Source organism: Puccinia triticina, chromosome 11A (assembly GCF_026914185.1).
Source record: "Puccinia triticina chromosome 11A, complete sequence".
In the NCBI taxonomy this organism is placed as follows: Eukaryota; Fungi; Basidiomycota; class Pucciniomycetes; order Pucciniales; family Pucciniaceae; genus Puccinia; species Puccinia triticina.
The window spans coordinates 196,043-214,658 of NC_070568.1; the positions used below are offsets into that span (position 1 = coordinate 196,043).

An 18,616-nucleotide genomic window follows, 5' to 3' on the forward strand; every position below is an offset into this window, starting at 1 on the left:
CAACATGGTGGAGGTCAATGGTCTTCCTGACAACCTGGATACTCTCAGCTTCCATTTGATGGCTCTTGGAGAGGATTCAGTGAGTGAGACTGCTATTTTCGATACTGGGGCATCCCACGGTTTCACAGGTTCTAAATCATTATTGCATGATTTTCGGCTTCTCCCAAAACCTATTGCGGTTTCTGTAGCTACCAGTGGGCCAGGATCAGCAATCACGGGTGTGGGAGCCCTGAAGTTCCTGACGCCTGATGGCTCAGTCATTGTTATTCAACAAGTCCTGTATTGTGAGCAGGCTAAAACCATGTTGATATCAATGGCAGCTCTGCGAAAAGCTAACGCGCTTGTTGCTTATGACAAAGCCACAGATATGTTCCATATCTCCTGCTCCACAGGGGAACATCTCTTTGATTGTGTTTTTGAGTCCGCAAAAAACAGGTGGTGTATGCCCTACCCGCTGATAAGAGCAGATAGCTCAAGAACTACTCAACCCCACAACTGCCATATGCTGCTTTCTGTTTCCACACCGGCGAAGGAACTGATCTCCCATACTTGTCTTCTTTCTTCTTCTCCATCTCAGTCTCTATTCTCCAATACTCCAACTCACGCTTCTTCACCTCAGTCTCTTCCTTCCGTCCAACTCTCTGTGTCTAATCCTATTTCTGCTACCGATGACAATGAAATTTCTGTTCTTGCTTCTAAAGCTAAGGTGCCCCCCTCAGATGAGGTGTTCAAAGAACCGCTGGCAAAGGCGACTAAATTTTCTTGGAAGCCAGATGATCTGACCAAAGATGAAAAGAAACTTCTGTACTATCACAGAGTTTTTGGGCACGCCAGTCTCCAACACATAAGGAGAGTTGTTAAGCTAAAATTTGGGAATGGCCTACCTGATGAGATTCCAAGAGGAAAAAATCACTGCCCTGTTTGTGCAATCAGCAAAAGCACACAAATTAACTCTTTAGCTTCTACCCTTAGGACAGTTGAGCGTTTGGATGTTCTGGTCACGGATTTGATGGGCCCTTTTCAGGTAGATTTGATTGATGGCGGCAGATACCTGCTCACTATGCGGGACGTTGCATCGGGCTATGCTTTTGTGAAGGTTCTCAAACAGAAATTGGAGGCCAATCAGCACATCATCGACATGATCAATTGTCTAGAACAGGCAATTGGGAAACGGGTCCAAACACTCCGGAGCGATAACGGCGGAGATTTTGCCAACAAGAAACTATCCGATTTTCTGGCGGAGAAAGGGATAGGGGCGGAGAAGGCGCTCCCGTACCATCACTACCAAAGCGGAGTGATTGAGAGGTTCAACCGGACTGTTGCAGATACTGGAAGGACGGTCCTCATCGACAGTCCCCTGCCCAAGGAGTTTTGGGGTTATGCCTTCCTCTGGGCAACTTACGTTCTCAATCGCCTGCCCAACAAAGCTAGTAAGGATCTGACACCATATGAATGCCTATTTGGATGGAAACCTCAATATGAGGGCTTCCAGGTATTTGGAAGTGTGGGATACATTCATATACCTCAAGAAAAACAAAAAAAGCTAGATGAACGGGCGGTAAAAGGTCTCGTTATAGCACATTTAGAGCAGGGCAAAGGATGGTCGTTCTGGATACCCAATCAAAAGCGTTTTGTGTTGTCAGCGATGGTCCAGTTCCCGGATGAAGACCTACCACGGGAAGTAGTTGCCAACGCCATCTCAGTGTCAGACAATCCACAATTATCACTAGCGGGGCCGTCTGAGAAACTTTTGGTTGATTACATTATGAATCTGTTACAACTTGGCGATTTTTCTCAAGAAATTGAATTCACCAATCAGGAGTTAATTGTAGATAAGATCCTGAGTCTGTGTCAGTTCTACGCTATCTTAGTCCCAAAGACCTTCTGTCAAGCAATGAACTCTCCGGAGAAGGAGTCCTGGTCAAAAGCAATTGCCACCAAACTGTTGAACCTCGAGGAGATGAGGGTGTGGGTTCTGAAACTGAAGCCTGAGGACAAGAAGGCTCTAGGAGGGAGATGGGTTTTTGCCACGAAACCGGCTGCAGACGGCGATGGGATACGCTTCAAGGCGCGATATGTTGTGAAGGGTTTCACACAAGTCAAAGGAGATGATTTCAACACAACATTTGCGCCGACAGCAACATTTGTTCCACTGCGTCTTTTACTGGTGGTCGCTGCGGCATACGGATGGCTGGTTCAAAGAGGACCCAGGAAATCCCCTGTAAATGACCGTAACAAAAATGTATGAATTTTTTGGCAAAAAACCAAAATGGTAGGCACAAAAATGGTATGAATGGGCTTTTTTGGCCTCAATGGTAAGCACTTCAAGTGTATGAAATTTTTCCTGGGTACAAGAGGGTAGTAACTAAGATGTATGAGATTCCTGAGAGTGCAGCAGAAAAACCCGTAGCCCTCCCCCTCAGCAGCACAGCTTGGCTTATTTTTGGTACCCCAGTGCCCCACCTTGGCAGGGCACCCCATCTGGTGCAAGGGGGTGCCAGCGGGGCGGGGGGCCTGTATGGCCTGGTGTTTTGTAAACACATAGCTCAGCACGACAACATCGGGGCTGAGGATAACTTAGATTAGCGCACAAGGGCGTGCAGCTGCTCTGTGTGGTTTCACGCTAAATACGTGTGGTTCAATTGCTTTACTTTTTCAGCTCTGGTTGGTTCCAGAAGCCTAGGCTATCCCGGAAGGGTGAGTACACTGCTTCCCAAGCTAGCCGAGTGAGGGTCGGGGGTAAGGTGCCTCACTCCGGAAGACGAGTTCAGGACGTCGACTCGACCTCGAGACGAGGAATGAGTCGCGCCGCTTGGCTTCGTGGCGGAGGGAGAGGAAACCTTTACAAAAACAAAAGTTCTCGCCACAAGGGCGAGGGGGGTACGACCTCAGACCCAAGGGTGGGTGGGTGGTGTCGAAAAAATTAGGGGCTAATTTCTCAAGCGACACTTACTAAAGCGCCAAGAAGCTAAGGGAGACGGGGTTCGCTTTGGTAACGGTGCAATGGGGGAAACATTGGGAGAGGCGCTCCCGTATTTATAGAGGGACCAGTACCTGGGGACTGGCTGGAGCGGTTAACTCCTTTGGTCTTCCCTAAGCGGGTGGCCCTTTAAGGGGCCTCTGGGAACGGAAGGGTTTCGGGGTGGTTCCTACTTTTAGCCATGTATGGTTTCATCACAAGGCCTGATGGGGGTTTCCCATCCTCTACGGTCGGCGGTAGCATAAACGTGTTGTTCTGCGCCACCGGCGCTTGGGGGGGATGACGCGTTCTAGAGCATCCACGGAACTAAACACTTCACGCTACGCTTTCAGTAATGGGCAAGGTTGTTTTTTTTTACACCCCCCCCCCTCCCTCGGCAGGAATGGTAGGCATGGAAAATGTATGAAAATTTGGGAAATCCTCAAAGCATACGCACAAAACGTGTATGAATGAGGTCAAAAAATGTATGAATTTTGTCGAAATTCTGGATTTTAGGTTACGGTCATTTATAAGGGGTTTCCTGGGTCCTGTTCAAAGCTTTGACTTCGTGGCGGCGTACCTGAACTCACCTATTGACAAGGAAGTTTGGGTAAAGCCGCCGGAGGGAATGAAGACGCCGCCGGGTCATGCGCTACTACTCAAGAAGGCCTTCTACGGCACTCGCCAGGCGGCCAGATGCTGGTGGCTACACTTGAAGGCTGTTCTCGACAAGTTTGGGTATTCTCCATCCCAGTATGACAACAGTCTGTACATTCTCAGACATTCGGATGAGGCCGGCGTAGTGTGGTTACATGTAGACAATGGCGTCGTCACGGCATCAAGTCCCGCGCTCCTGAAACGCCTGGAACACAACCTGAAGGACATTCTCAAGATAAAGTGGTCGGCAGGCTTAGATTCAATTGTCGGGCTCAATGTGAAGAGGTCCGATAAAGGTTTTGAACTCTTTCAGCGGGAGCTCGTGAATGGAATCCTGGACAAACACTGGGATGGGACTACAACGGTCACAACACCACTGCCGACAGGTTTCAATGCAACAACGGATGAAGAGGGGGTTGAAGCGGATTCTGGTTGCTACCTGTCTGTGATTGGCTCTTTCAGCTACCTGGCAGTAGGTACGCGGCCAGACATTTGCTTTGCGGTTAATTACCTAGCTCGTTTTGCGGCAAAACCGGGGGTTACCCACTGGAAAGGTATTAAGCACCTGGTAAACTATCTTGCCGGCAGTAAAGATGTAAGGCTATGTCTCTTCCCTTGTACTGACAGTAAGCCTCTTAAGACTTTTGCAGACGCGTTGTGGGGAGGAGAGTTTTCACGTTCTCCCTATGGCGTCTTGATCACCTTTCTGAACTGCCCCGTTCTCTGGGTGTTGCAATGCCAGAAATCGGTGGCGTCGTCGACCTGTCACGCAGAGTACATGGCTCTGGGTGTGGCAACTAGGCAAACTTTATGGGTCAGACACCTGCTCCAAGATGTCCTAAAGAAGGATTTTGTAGGTTTCTTATTTTGTGATAACCAATCCGCCATAAAGGTGTCTACTGATGATGCATCCAACAAGAGGACGAGGCACACTGACCGAGATTCTTATATCACTAATGAGTCTTTATTCCAGAAAAAGACAGCGCTAGAGTGGGTCAGTACAAAAGAACAGCTTGCAGACATCTTCACGAAGTGCATGCCGCCGGAAAGTTTTGCCACGCTGAAGGAGAAAATAATGGCTGGGTGATTGGGGTATATATTTTTTTCTTCTTTCCTTGCCTGCTCCCTTCATCTTATATCCATTGTTCTGCCGTTCTTTCAAAATCGTTTTCTCTACTTCCATGTTCTAGTTGTATGTAGTACGGCTACTACGGCGAGAGAGGGAGTGTTGTAGCCCAAGGGGCTACACATGCTCAACCTTGCCGCAGTAGCGGGATATTCAGCATCCAGGATCAGATCCTGGATGCCGAGGTTGTAATCCATTACCTTTCAGAGTCACTCTAGCCTGCTGTGTCACAACACCTTTCACATCCTGTGACTTTCACACCCCCTGTAACCCCAAATTTGGGGGCTATGCCCTTGCTGTGATTTACAAACCCCTATGACTTTAACACCCCCTGGAACCCCAAATTTGGGGGCTTCCCCTTGTAAATAAATGGAAAACACCGATGGAGGTCGCTACATAAACGTTTGGTTATTTAAAGTATACAGGAGCAATATACCAGATACACAAATCTTTCTGATTTTCTGGATAGCGTTATAATAGTCTTCGATCACTGATCCACTTATAATCAATCAGCGATCCGCCGAGGACTATCTATCATTTCTTCGAGTTCCTAAACAACATGTGGACAGAAATCAGAAAAATCAATCAATAAATCACAATCGGCGCGCCTGAAAGAGACATGGGCAATCAAACCAGTCCGTAAACGTACACGCTGTTTTCGAGCTTTTCGATCTTAGCTTTTTGTCTCGCCAGTTCATCCCGTAACTCTTTGATTTCCGCTACTTCCTAAGTGATGGGGGAGATAATTCAGGCGACGGAGAGAAGCGATTAGATCCATCTGCGCCCTCTGCTTAAGAATAAAAACAGAAAATAGGACAGCGAGGATAGGTGCTTTCCCCCTCGCCCCCTTGGTTAGAAGTGTACTTGCCTTTTCTCGAGCGTATCGACCTTCTTCGCTACGTTCACGCTTTTGGAAGCCTTTGGCATCAGTCGTCGGAACAGCATTATCGGGCCTGTTTCGGAAATAGAGCCAGATCAGTAAGTAGCAGGAAAAGTGGTGAACGGCGAATGTCGATCAGAAATGCAAACACATTTGCGTCGCATGACACGACTGCCAGACTTACCGGAAGACTGGGTTGACATGGGTGCTGAACTGCTTCTGGACACATGGACGAGATAATCTGGAAGAATGATGGCGAATCGATGAGAGCGACATGGCTTGAGACTTGAAACTGATTGATCAGGATATGGCTTTTGACGACGTCTCTTGGTTTTGGTTGTGAATGGGTTTCTTGAGCAATAGATGATCCCTGATGATCCCCAGCATGTGCGATATTGCCCCTGAGACCGTTGGGTGGACTTTCACAGACATCGATGACGTACTACGCAGGGTTAATACAGGTGTCACTCAACCAGAGGAAGTTGACGCGTTGGGCCGCGCTGTCCCTATCCACCCAGTAAACGACTGCGCTTGCAGATGCATGCGAGGCCTGTAATCCCGCTCAAATCAATCCCGCTGGAATCCCCCCGAACTCGAGCCAACTTTTACAAGTCCCTCGACTTTCACACATTACAACGCAACTCCAAACCGGGCGCACTCCATAATTGTACATTTCAATACACATGTCAACTCAAATAGCCTGCCATCAGGACCCAGGAAACCCCTTATAAATGACCGTAACCTAAAATCCAGAATTTCGACAAAATTCATACATTTTTTGACCTCATTCATACACGTTTTGTGCGTATGCTTTGAGGATTTCCCAAATTTTCATACATTTTCCATGCCTACCATTCCTGCCGAGGGGGGGGGGGGGGGTGTAAAAAAAAAACCTTGCCCATTACTGGAAGCGTAGCGTGAAGTGTTTAGTTCCGTGGATGCTCTAGAACGCGTCATCCCCCCCAAGCGCCGGTGGCGCAGAACAACACGTTTATGCTACCGCCGACCGTAGAGGATGGGAAACCCCCATCAGGCCTTGTGATGAAACCATACATGGCTAAAAGTAGGAACCACCCCGAAACCCTTCCGTTCCCAGAGGCCCCTTAAAGGGCCACCCGCTTAGGGAAGACCAAAGGAGTTAACCGCTCCAGCCAGTCCCCAGGTACTGGTCCCTCTATAAATACGGGAGCGCCTCTCCCAATGTTTCCCCCATTGCACCGTTACCAAAGCGAACCCCGTCTCCCTTAGCTTCTTGGCGCTTTAGTAAGTGTCGCTTAAGAAATTAGCCCCTAATTTTTTCGACACCACCCACCCACCCTTGGGTCTGAGGTCGTACCCCCCTCGCCCTTGTGGCGAGAACTTTTGTTTTTGTAAAGGTTTCCTCTCCCTCCGCCACGAAGCCAAGCGGCGCGACTCATTCCTCGTCTCGAGGTCGAGTCGACGTCCTGAACTCGTCTTCCGGAGTGAGGCACCTTACCCCCGACCCTCACTCGGCTAGCTTGGGAAGCAGTGTACTCACCCTTCCGGGATAGCCTAGGCTTCTGGAACCAACCAGAGCTGAAAAAGTAAAGCAATTGAACCACACGTATTTAGCGTGAAACCACACAGAGCAGCTGCACGCCCTTGTGCGCTAATCTAAGTTATCCTCAGCCCCGATGTTGTCGTGCTGAGCTATGTGTTTACAAAACACCAGGCCATACAGGCCCCCCGCCCCGCTGGCACCCCCTTGCACCAGATGGGGTGCCCTGCCAAGGTGGGGCACTGGGGTACCAAAAATAAGCCAAGCTGTGCTGCTGAGGGGGAGGGCTACGGGTTTTTCTGCTGCACTCTCAGGAATCTCATACATCTTAGTTACTACCCTCTTGTACCCAGGAAAAATTTCATACACTTGAAGTGCTTACCATTGAGGCCAAAAAAGCCCATTCATACCATTTTTGTGCCTACCATTTTGGGTTTTTGCCAAAAAATTCATACATTTTCGTTACGGTCATTTACAGAGGGTTTCCTGGGTCCTGTACTCACCAAGTCGAATTCAAGGAAATTCTCGAATTTTTCTCCTTGGAACGTTTCGCTAGTCGTGGTGAGCGCAACCAACCCGTTGAGCGATATTGCTGGCAAGAGACTCCAACGTTTGGGGTTCTGGTTGATGATTAAGCGCTGAGCTGGGGTTCCTTGCTTTGACCTCGCAAACAATCAGAGAATGTCTTTGTCACAGAAGAAGCTCTCATCTTGGATAGAAAAGAGCACACCTCTATTAGTCCAAGATTTCATAACACAAAGGAAAAAGAAACACACTCACCGGTGAAAACAAGAAAGTTGGCAGGAAAGAATTCCATTCGCTCAACAAATGCAAACTTTGCAACCCGCGACTTCCTGGAGTTCACCGTTGAAGGCTTCTTCAAGGTGATTGACAATCTGTTGACTAGGTTCTCGTGTATCGCTTGGATGCTAAGAAGGGTGCCGGTTGAGTCGAACAGTCGCTGTTGCATCTCTTCAAGGAACAACCCCGGTTCAGAACAAACCAACTCGACCATAAATCGACATTCCTCGCTTGAGAGTGTTGGAGGCTGTCCGCGAGTTTTGTAAGATTCAGGACTGCGAACAATTGCCTTGGTTTCTTGGTAAAGCAGCATCCATCGCTGGAAGGACTGCCTGGAGATCGTCTTGCCAAGGGTTTGACAGGTGTGTGATTTGGAAAACCCCTCGAGCGCCATCCGGACAGCCACAACCTTGATCGCTGGCGGATAGGGTACAAACACCATTATGGGGAAGGAGCTGGGTCGGGTTGGGCGTGGTTATCAAGAATGAGGAGAGGGAGAGGGCAGGAAGGATCGCCGGGATAGGGGGTGGGGCAGAAAACCAAAACAAAACTTGTGCTGTGCTTTGCTGTACACTCCAAACCCATAAATTTAGCCGGATGAAAAACTTGAACGGTCCAAGCTTAAGCGGAATCATAATAAGTCAAAATATTTCTCCTTCCAGTTCCCTCCGGCTCCCCTCTAAACCAATTGCTCAGCTCACATTCACCTTCATATCTCATTCCAAATCACAGGCAGAAATATAATGCAATCTCACCAGGACACCAATGGCGTACCGGCCAAACAACTAGTGAATAACTCGTATCAGGGAAGCGGTTTGATAGACCCTCAATTTTTCAACTCAACCCAAGCCGTACCCCAGCGCTTCACATCCACCAGCAAGCTGATATCCCCATTGAAACAGTCTTCAGTCAACTCGGTACACCAGATGGTAATGTTGGACGCGTCCCAAATCCTAGACAGCCTGCCAGCAGCCTTGTCAATTGTAACCTCCAACGCGTCCCGTATCCTAGCCAATCAGAACCTCAGCAAGCAAGCAACAATTCTCACACTGCTACAACAAACCACACCAACTTGTCTGGTTCCCTGCCTGATCCAGATTTCTCTAGCCCCCATCCCAACAAGAAGACATTATTGACCCCCGACAACGTCATGGCAGAATATGAAAAGAAAACCCTGAAAGAGCTCCACGACCTTCAACAAACGCACATCTCTTATAAGAAGCTAAACCAAGCAATCAAGATAGAAGCACAGAACCTTTACTTTGACTATCTGAGGAAGCAGCACTTATTATTGTTAAAGTGCTCCCGGCCATTCAGACTTCTCACCAAGTATCTTGGACAGCGCCGCACCCAACATAAAAAAAGCAACTGGCACAGGTTCTGAAAGAATAATCCAGATGCGCAGAAGGTTTTACACAACAGTATGTTCTCATTGATCTGATTTCTTATCATATTATGATTCTAATTGAACCCGGCCTGATTCCTTGTTAATCAGCGAATAAAAACATTGGCCAGCACAACAAGGATGCCTCCAAATTATACAAGCAGCACAGCCAAATGAATTTGGATCACAGCTCAGCAACCAACAATTCAGCTTCAACTCAATTAAACAATCCAAACGCGGAGGAGCAAGGCCAATTTTGCAAGATCTTTAAATTGGAGAAGACTCTTTGAGAGGAAGTTAAAGCTTGAGCTGGAGGAGTACAACTCAAGGTCAGTTTTGTTTCTCCAAACTCCTGCCCCTCTGTTCATGTTAACACTTTAGACACAATTTTAATTAGCTTAAGGAGCTCAGCAACTCCTTTGGAGTTGAAGGGTATCTTGTGCTTGCTGCACAAGACCACCAAAAGCCCTTCTTCTTTCAAGGCAGAAGTATTTTAGGTGACGAGTATCTGCGTATTCTAATTGAAGAGGGTGATCCAATGCAAAATTTTGCAGTCTGGATGGCGGGGACCAATACGGTGAAGAGAAAAGGCAATTGTGGAGATGGTACACTGCTAGGAACAAGAGTTGCTTCCAAGCCACTTAAAAAGAGTACTCAAAAATCACTTGAAGCTTTTGAGAACCGCGAGGTTTGCCAAGGTTAGTATTGCTATTGTTTTCATTTGGTGCTTAAATCCCAATAACTTAATAAGCTTTGACCAATAGGCTCGCTAGCGCTTAATCAAAAATACATTAGCCAAGAACTGGAAAAGCTGTACAGTCAGTCAGCAAATCATGGTGCCTAAGTCAAAACTAGTCTGACTGTTATTGGTGTTTTAACCAACAGCTTGAGCTCAAGAGGAGTCAGATATACTCAAGAAAGACACCCGCGGCTGGCCAGGCACCGATACTGCTATTTGACTGGCAATCTTTGGCCGTAAACTAGTTGTTCACCCAAATCCTGTAGGACTTGCGCCCCTCAGAGAGTTGTTTCATGTAATGTAAGTGTTGTGTTGAGTTGTTATTTTGTGTGTAAGTGTTTGTAATGTGTGTAAAACCAAAATATAGAGTGACTGATATATTGTGGAGTGAGCAGTTGTGTACTTTGTTATAGGGGAAACTGAGTGCAGGTAGTCTGCTGGGGGAAAGTTACAACAGGGGAGGAGAGCCTCCTTTTATAGATAAAGATGAGGGATTTTAGCTCCAGAGGAGCTCCGCATGAGATATTTTAGCTAGGTAAAATAGAGTTTTTGGCTAGTACATATACTGAATGGGTGAATGTGATTGGTCAGGACTGTACATGTGATTATGGGTTGTGATCTGCAGGCTGAATCAGGGGGGTGTGATTGGTCAGGACAGGATGTTAGTGTAGTCATGCTGTAACCAGGTCACCTGCTGTTGTCATGCAACAAAAATCCACTAGCGCATGCAGCCATCACATGCAGCTATCACATGCAGCTAGCACATGCATGAGTGCCTGCATGTGTATGTACACTGTATGTATGTAAGTGATGATGTAGCTGTATGTAAATATGTATGTAGCTGTGTGTGTAGACTAAGTGTTGTAAATGTGGCTTGTGTAACTGGTTGGGGTTGTAAGGGGTGTTGTGAGTGTATAAGAGTATGTAACTTCTGAGTGAGTGCCCTTATGAGTGTTCTGTAAGGCAAGACTTGGGGTGAATATGTCCCTAGAAGCTGAATCTTGAGGAGTATTAAGTGATTTATGAGAGGAAAAGGGAGATTAAGAGTGAAACTAATAGAAATAAGAAAGAAACACAGCAAATTTTCATTTTGGCATACGGGATACCATAAAGCATACCACACCGGACTTGTCACTCTCTTCAAAGTGATTGTACTATGTTGTTGCAGGGGAGACACCAAGCTTCCATGGGTGATGGTTACTGCTAGGCCATCTGGAGGCCACACGCCCTTCAAACAGAGATGGGAACAAAGACAGTGGCCAAAAAGCCTGTTGAGAAGGGGCCCCTGAGCGACTGATCCTCAACGTTGTAGGCCAAATTTTTGTGCTACATAGTTGTTTTGCCCCAACCAAAAAACCCAATTTTCATGCATTTCAAAACCCAAGTTTTTCACCCCCTTTTGGTGGAAGTAAGAGTAAACACGGTGCCTTTTGCCATGGCACTGGGCAGACTAGTACTCCAAGTTTGTCTCACAGCTGGAAAGATAACCAGCCAAGCAGCAGGAACCATAACTTACAGTGTAAAAAAAGACCTTCTGACATTATTTTCTATATATTAACCAAGCCCCAAATGAAATAAGACTGGACATTATCATGAGACCAAATTAGGATGAGAGAGAAAAATAGACCTTGAGCTCCAAAAAAATTGTATTTGATAAATTCTCTGTGTATACATACATCCATAATCAGGAAAACTACCAATACAGTGTCAGACTCGTATAGATTCAAAGGAGTCGGTTCAAACAATTGTGATGGAACTCCAAAAGTAATAGTAGAAGACTAAAAAGCAAAGAAATCAAAAGGCCAACGAGAAGGAAGTAAATGTAAGTTATTTTGGATAGGAACCGGTTGCTGCTTGTCGGCGATCATCTTCGGAAGAGCCGACGCCTGTCTTAGTTGTCACCATGGTAGGACTTGATGGTCACTATCATTGGCTGTGACATTGGCAGCGTAAGTGAGGGCTTATAATGGGGTGTCTGGTATAGATTAGATGAAGTGGAAAAGTCACCGATGATAGGTGATTTCTGGACCTGCTGTAGCCTGCATAATTTATCACCCGCGATGGTCAGTATACGGACCCAGGATAAAGAGCTTGATTGATTGATTTCTGGGTAAGATGCCTACCAGTCTGAGGCGAACTCGAGTTCAAAGTTATGGAAAACCTCCACGATCAGAGAGACACACTGAAAGATGGCAAAGTTCATACCCAAGCAAACCCTTGGACCTCCCTGTAAAGGTTGATAAGAGTATGGTTAATCTCTACGGGTTACACAGAATAAATACAAAGAGATAGGGTAAACTGACGTTGAAGGTGTGGAACTTGAACTGGCTGAACTGCTTGATATTTCCATTCTCATCGATCCATCTAGCCGGCCGAAACTCCAGGCAATCTTCTCCCCAAACCTCAGGATCTCGACCAATTGCCCAATCACTGCACATAGAGTCCCTCCAAAAAAGGATTAAAGAAAATCAGCTGGCAATTGGCTGCAATTAGAAGCAGCATTAAGGTGGCCGACCCACCTCCACCTAACAGCATCACCTGCCTCGATTACTGGCCCTCCGGGGATTCGATCTGCCTTGAGAGCGAATCTAACATTCTATGACCGCCCACCGCAAAAAGAGAGCCCATCCGGTTAAGATTTTGAAAATTTTTAACATGAGAAGACATGAAGAAACCCACTTTGGGTATACTTGGATGTAGCCTAAGAGTTTCCAGGACAACTGCATGCGCCCATTTGAATTCCTTGTTATTCGCATACGTGACCTGACCGGCTCTATCTTTACCGGTGATTTCACTGGCTTCCTCCCTTATCTTAGCCACAAGATCCTTGTTCATCAGTAGGTGGTAAAACGCCCATGTAAGAGCTTCCCCAGTACTATCTCTGTGAGAAGAATCCAAGCTGTCTCAGAAACGTTCCCCAGTTTATGGCCCCATAGTGCGGAAAGCTTCAGACTCACCGACCAGCAATAATGAGGTTCAAGAAGGCATCTTTCAACTCTTCCTGACCCAACTCACCACCCATCTCCTTGCGAATTTTGATGGAAAATCCCAGGAGATCGGTTGGGGTCTCGTGATACCTTTGGGCGTCTTGATCATAGCTGGCCAGCCGTTCGTCGATTAACGAGGAGGCGTATTGGTGAAGAGTCTCACATGCAGACCTAATCTTCCTTCCTAAGCGTACATTAACTTTTTCGAAGACTTTCCAAAGAGTGATGATCGAAAATCGAAAGTCGAGCTGGTTTTGAGCGAAATCGAATGCATCAACAAACATGGAATCTGGCGAGGGGGCTGAAGGCCGGATCGAAGGAATATGAAGATGGTCGAGTTGACCCATATCTTTCCCCAAGCTGCAGTACGTTATACAGAGCACATAGTTATATATTTACATCACTCCTCGTCAATTTCGGCTGATGAAACGACTCACGTCGCGTATACAATGAAGTTCAATGTGAACTTGAACAGGAAGTCACAAAGATCCACTGTCGGCCGAACCTCGGAAGCAAGCTCCATGCCTTCGAGTAAGCTGTCAAGATTGACTCTGAGGGTCGGTGATATGCAAGCCTGTTTTTCTCAAAAGAAGTAAACAAAACATCTGTCAGCGCAAGATCGCTTCAATAACAATAGAGGGAAAAGAGGCACTTACCTTGAAAGCTTTGACAGTAAAAAGAGGTGCTAAAATTTGCCGACTGCTTTTCCATTGCGGGCCGTCAGTGACAAAGATGCCATTTCCAAAGACATCAGTCATTACCGAGTGGAAACGAGTACCCTTTGAAGGAATGGCGGATAGGTATCGTTAAATTGAGCGTGAATAATCAAGATAAATTTCCGGAGGGAGGCGATGACCAACACTTACCTTGACATAATTGTTAAAATTTGCTGGAATATACATTTTGTTGATTAGCGTTGTTTTGGCTCCAAAAAAGCGACAAGAAGCAGAAACACCTTCAGGACTTACTTTTCTGGATGTGCTCGAGCCATTCAGGCTTGCTGACATCTACCAGCCTCAGCCCAGGCATCGTCACACTCCAGCCTGGTCCAAACCTCAAGTGTCTCTTCATCCCCAATTCGAGAGGATGTGAGAAATTCGAAATCACTGCGGGAATCTAACATATTTAGGGATATTTTTAGATCAGCTAATGCTTTACCTCCCGAAGTCTCTCTCAGCCAGTCGATGGTTTGGGCCACACAGTTCGAATTTATTTTGATTTCATATAGGGCAGAAGTTGATGATCATTAGTGATTCACATACCTGTCCGATTCTGAGCAGAGAAAACGGGGAATACAAGGAGTAATAAGTCTCGTCGTCCAATAAAAATCTGGAGAAGTAGATTGGTATCAGATTGTCACGTACATAGGCCATCCCGGGATGTCGGTGAACTTCGAGTCCTTTCTCTTGCTGGTTCCGATGGCTATGATAGGCTCATGGTAACGCGGAAAAGATAATAGAAAATGAGCTACCGATAAGCCGCAATAATCTCACTCAGAAGATTGATGTAATCTGATCCCAGCCCAGCTTACCCCTGTTGTGGCTGCCCAGGTAGCGAAAATCATGTCAGCAAAATTGTTCATGTGAGCGGAAAAACCGGTGGCACACGTATAAGGTTAAAAAGCCAACGCACTATCTAAGAAGAAGGTACGTGAAGTATGCTATAGCGCATAGGGAGAAGTGTCCAACAAAATCAGAAGGCATCTCCTTAATTTGTGATATTATATTACGGCTTGATCTTTTTCAAATCTGCAAAAAGAGAATACATAGATCAGTACCCCAGATGCACAAGCGGTACTGCTGCAGCTCAAAGATTTCATGAAGGTTTGACGACTCGATCGCTTGATATTACTCCTCATCACAACACAACAATCCCAGCGACATGACGAGGTCTTTACGTACTGACCGATCACTGCGCGAGTTTTTGAGAGGAGGATCCTGATTTTGGTTAATCTGAGTTTTATATTCTAGCTAAGACTCCGATTGTCATCATTACATCCCAAAACTGCCTCCGTGCACCGGAGTTCGAAATGCCTCCGAAATAAATGCCAAGGACTCACCCTTTGAATTTCTTTCTTTGGAATTAATTCTGCGCTGCAAGTGAAGGCGTGTATAGAGCTCCAAGTTTTCGATTGAAGCCACAGGAAGAAACGACCTTGTTATAAGGAGAAGATGGAACAAAACACCAACATGGTCCTTGACTTTGCTTCCGTACGGCCTACAATTTACCATTATACAGCTGATGAAATGATGTCGGTGGCCTGAAGTGGGCTTTGTCACTTTGGTAACTTGTAAGACGGCTGACGTCTCGAAGAAACGCACTTTGACGCTCAGCCGCGCCGAAATGAAGCTTGGCTGAAGCTTCTTCGACTGTCTCAGAAGTGAAGTTTGGAAAGTTTGGAACCCAGCCACGGTTGAAACTTTTCCCCTATCGAGGATTCAAAACTTACAGCTCGCTGCCCGACGGGTGTTGAGGGGATTTCAACCAAAACTTCATGGTAAAGGCGCAGGCGGCTGATAGTGGAGGCACCCTGATCTCTGATATTTGGTGCCGAACCCACCCGCGTCCCGTCAAGTCACATCATAAACAGTTGCTGACGCATTAAACAAGTTGGTATGTATGTACATAGGAGTGGTCAAACAGCATCAGGTAAGACCTTACAATTGTGGCCACGATTGTGACAGTTTTCGAAACCCTTCATGAAACCGGGTCCTCCGCGGAGAGCCCGAGGACCTCAAGAACCTTGTGAACGCAAAAGCGGGCATTCTAGTGTCAAGTCCCGATACCAAGAGCTATATTATGCCCTGCACTGGCAGTGCACTGCTCTTGTAGATTGATTAAATATGTTGCTGCAGAAGCTGCTTACATACGCAGCCGCCCTGAAGTTTCTGTGTAATCCTGTGTAATCTATGTATTGAGCTTTCAGAGCTGCGGGGGCCGTATCTCACTTTCTTATACGATACATTGTAGGCCATGAGCTCTGCAAAAGTTGCTTACGCAAATAACAACTAGTGATCCATACTCTTTGACATTCATGTTGAGCTGTATGAATCTCAGCAGAATTCAACAAGAAACACTTCAAACTATGAAATCACCTTAATCTTACATCTTTCCTGGGCAGATGCTTCCAGGTTTATTCTGATGACTACAAGGCTCTGATCCGGACCTTGCACATCCGGAGGAATCCGGAAACTCCGCGGACCGGATCAGTTTTTGGGATGGGCCGCTTGAAATCTGGTATCCAGCAGGGTTCCTCAGTTTACCCCAATGTAGAGGCTGCAATAGGCTAGTTCAAAGCTTGCAAAAAGCTTTGTTTTGACCTATTATGACCTCTTTCTCAATTTGGTGCTGGAAAGCAGGGGGTAGGGCCACATTAATTGTATTATGATTAGGACTCAATGAGGCCGCCGCCAGAGACCACATCAGAAGAAGGAAAACAATGAGAAATGGGTAATATGAAGAGCTAGTACTACTCAATGTTGGCGGTATTGCAAGTGCTGATCACATCATTATCAATCCAGTTCTGTAAACTAAGGATGTCATTGAGCAAGTTGGGTTGGGTACCAGGTATTGCAACATGAGATCCAGAATGCCAAACCAACCTTTCAGACTCATTATTTGATCAAGGAGATGATGAGGAAGAAATGATGAAAGAAGAGCTTGGGTATTTTGAATGATATCTTGAGGGTGGTCAACAAGATGGATTGCTCTGACTCAATGCTTGAATTACAATGACGCCAGAGACCATAAAAACTAGAAAGCAATTTCACACTTGTGACAGGCAGATATAACTGAGAAAATAAACATCTCAGCTATAGTAAACATTAATAAACACAATTGAGAAACTACATTTCTCAAACACAAAATTATTTTGCTAGATCTACACGTCTAGTCTCAGTAGAATTAAGAGCTAAAACACTTAATTAATAGGGGGGTTCACAATATAATTTCAAAAAAACTGTCCACATTTGGGTGTTCCTTGGAAATCAAAACAACTTTCATTTTTTATCTTTTCTTCTGCTTGCGGTGTAATTACATAAATGTCTTTTTCATCTTTCTTGTTGACCCCCTAGAAAAAAATGGAGCTTCAGTGATCATCCTTGTCCCTCAAAAATTAAAAAATGATGTGCCAAAAATTATAGCACCCTCATCCTTTGTCTTGGTTGTTCAAAGTCTTTTTTACGCTCAATCAAGATGGCTTTGAAAGGTTCAAATAATGAGTTGAGATCCCTTGAAGCTCAGACCTTGAAACATTGATCCCTACACCACATGAAACACCCAACTTGACAATCAAGAAGAGCTGGGTCTGGCAGTACTTCAAGACAGTGACGGTCAATGACATTGTTTACAATATCTGCTGGATAAACTCCAGCCCTGGAAGTACTGACATTTTCCTCTCAAAACTAGCAGTGTGGTATACAGAAATGTGAAAAATCATTTTTTTTTCCTGTTTTTACTCATACCAGGCCTCAAGATACCACCAAACACCACAGGAGTTTGCTCAGCCCTTGCATATTGCAAGTGCCATCACCCCTCTCTTTAGGAACCCCATAAGGTCTCTTGCAGAACTTGACCCCCAAGTTCTGCGTAATTTTGTGCTGAAATCCAAGTTTATTAAAGACAGGGAAACACAAAACCAAAGATCAAGGGTTTCCCCCACAATTCCCACAAATTACAAAAAAAAAGTCAAGGGTTCCTCCTATTCTGTCACAAGAAAAAAAGTATGGGCCTATCCAACAAATAAAATTGACACAAAATAGTGGCAGCAAACACAAAAAAATCAAAAAACCAACAGAGACGCCCCACTACCCATCCCTGTCTAGCGGGGTTAAAATTAAAAAGTAGTTGGAAGATGACCCCCAGCGCGCCGCAAGGGCATTATGCAAAGGGGGGGGGGGGCACCAAATAAGCCCCCCAAACTGCGCAAATGCAACAGCGGAGGGGCATGAGCAGAACCCCTGGCTGGAAGTGCAGCACAGCGGTTTGACTGAGGAACAATCTCCCCGCACACCAGCCCACCTTTTATAGACAATCTGGCCTCGCCTCAAGCACGACACCGCAATCTGTCATCACCGCGCCCCATCCCAACCCACACTATTTTCAAGGCAATAATCACCGCGCCACCGCTCACAAGCCAAGAGTAACCTCCCCCTTTCACAATGGTCCTAACCAGGTAAGGGACCAGTTACCACTCTCATGGACACCAGCTACCAGCCCACACGCCCATCACAACCATGTGCTTCCTCGCCTCTGCCATGCCACTCTGCATCCGCCCGTCTCTTGCTCCTCACTTGTTCACTGATTGCAACCAATCTCGGCCGGCTCCAGCTCGACGGATTTGTCTATTGCAAGCTCCCCCATCCACAATCAAATCATTCCCCGCATTTTTTGACCAACCATTGTCTCCCAGAAGCCAATTGACTGCTTTCCTGGCTGCGGAGCATCATCTCAATGTGTCAAAATCTCCAAGGACTCCAGGGAACTTTGGGCTATTTGGCCCAACCCCCTTCACTTTGAATCATCTTTGGAAGGAACTTTGGGGAGAGGGCTTGGGATCATTATCA

The 18,616-nt window shown here is 46.2% G+C and overlaps 2 protein-coding genes across 2 annotated transcripts; both read right to left on the minus strand.

Moving 5' to 3' along the window:
• Positions 1 to 5,276: 5,276 nt before the first annotated feature.
• PtA15_11A9 (uncharacterized protein) lies at positions 5,277 to 5,898 on the minus strand (the record flags this gene model as incomplete). Its single annotated transcript, XM_053161676.1, has 4 exons — positions 5,277 to 5,292; positions 5,392 to 5,468; positions 5,611 to 5,695; positions 5,807 to 5,898. 4 exons carry the CDS (start codon positions 5,896 to 5,898, stop codon positions 5,277 to 5,279), a joined length of 270 nt encoding a protein of 89 aa, XP_053024877.1.
• Positions 5,899 to 11,956: 6,058 nt separating this feature from the next.
• On the minus strand, positions 11,957 to 14,634 carry PtA15_11A10 (uncharacterized protein; the record flags this gene model as incomplete). The annotated part of the gene is made up of 13 exons (XM_053160985.1): positions 11,957 to 12,104; positions 12,189 to 12,292; positions 12,369 to 12,495; positions 12,585 to 12,661; positions 12,745 to 12,946; positions 13,023 to 13,412; positions 13,490 to 13,626; positions 13,709 to 13,831; positions 13,919 to 13,941; positions 14,021 to 14,168; positions 14,315 to 14,324; positions 14,417 to 14,484; positions 14,584 to 14,634. 13 exons carry the CDS (start codon positions 14,632 to 14,634, stop codon positions 11,957 to 11,959), a joined length of 1,608 nt encoding a protein of 535 aa, XP_053024878.1.
• Positions 14,635 to 18,616: the final 3,982 nt, after the last annotated feature.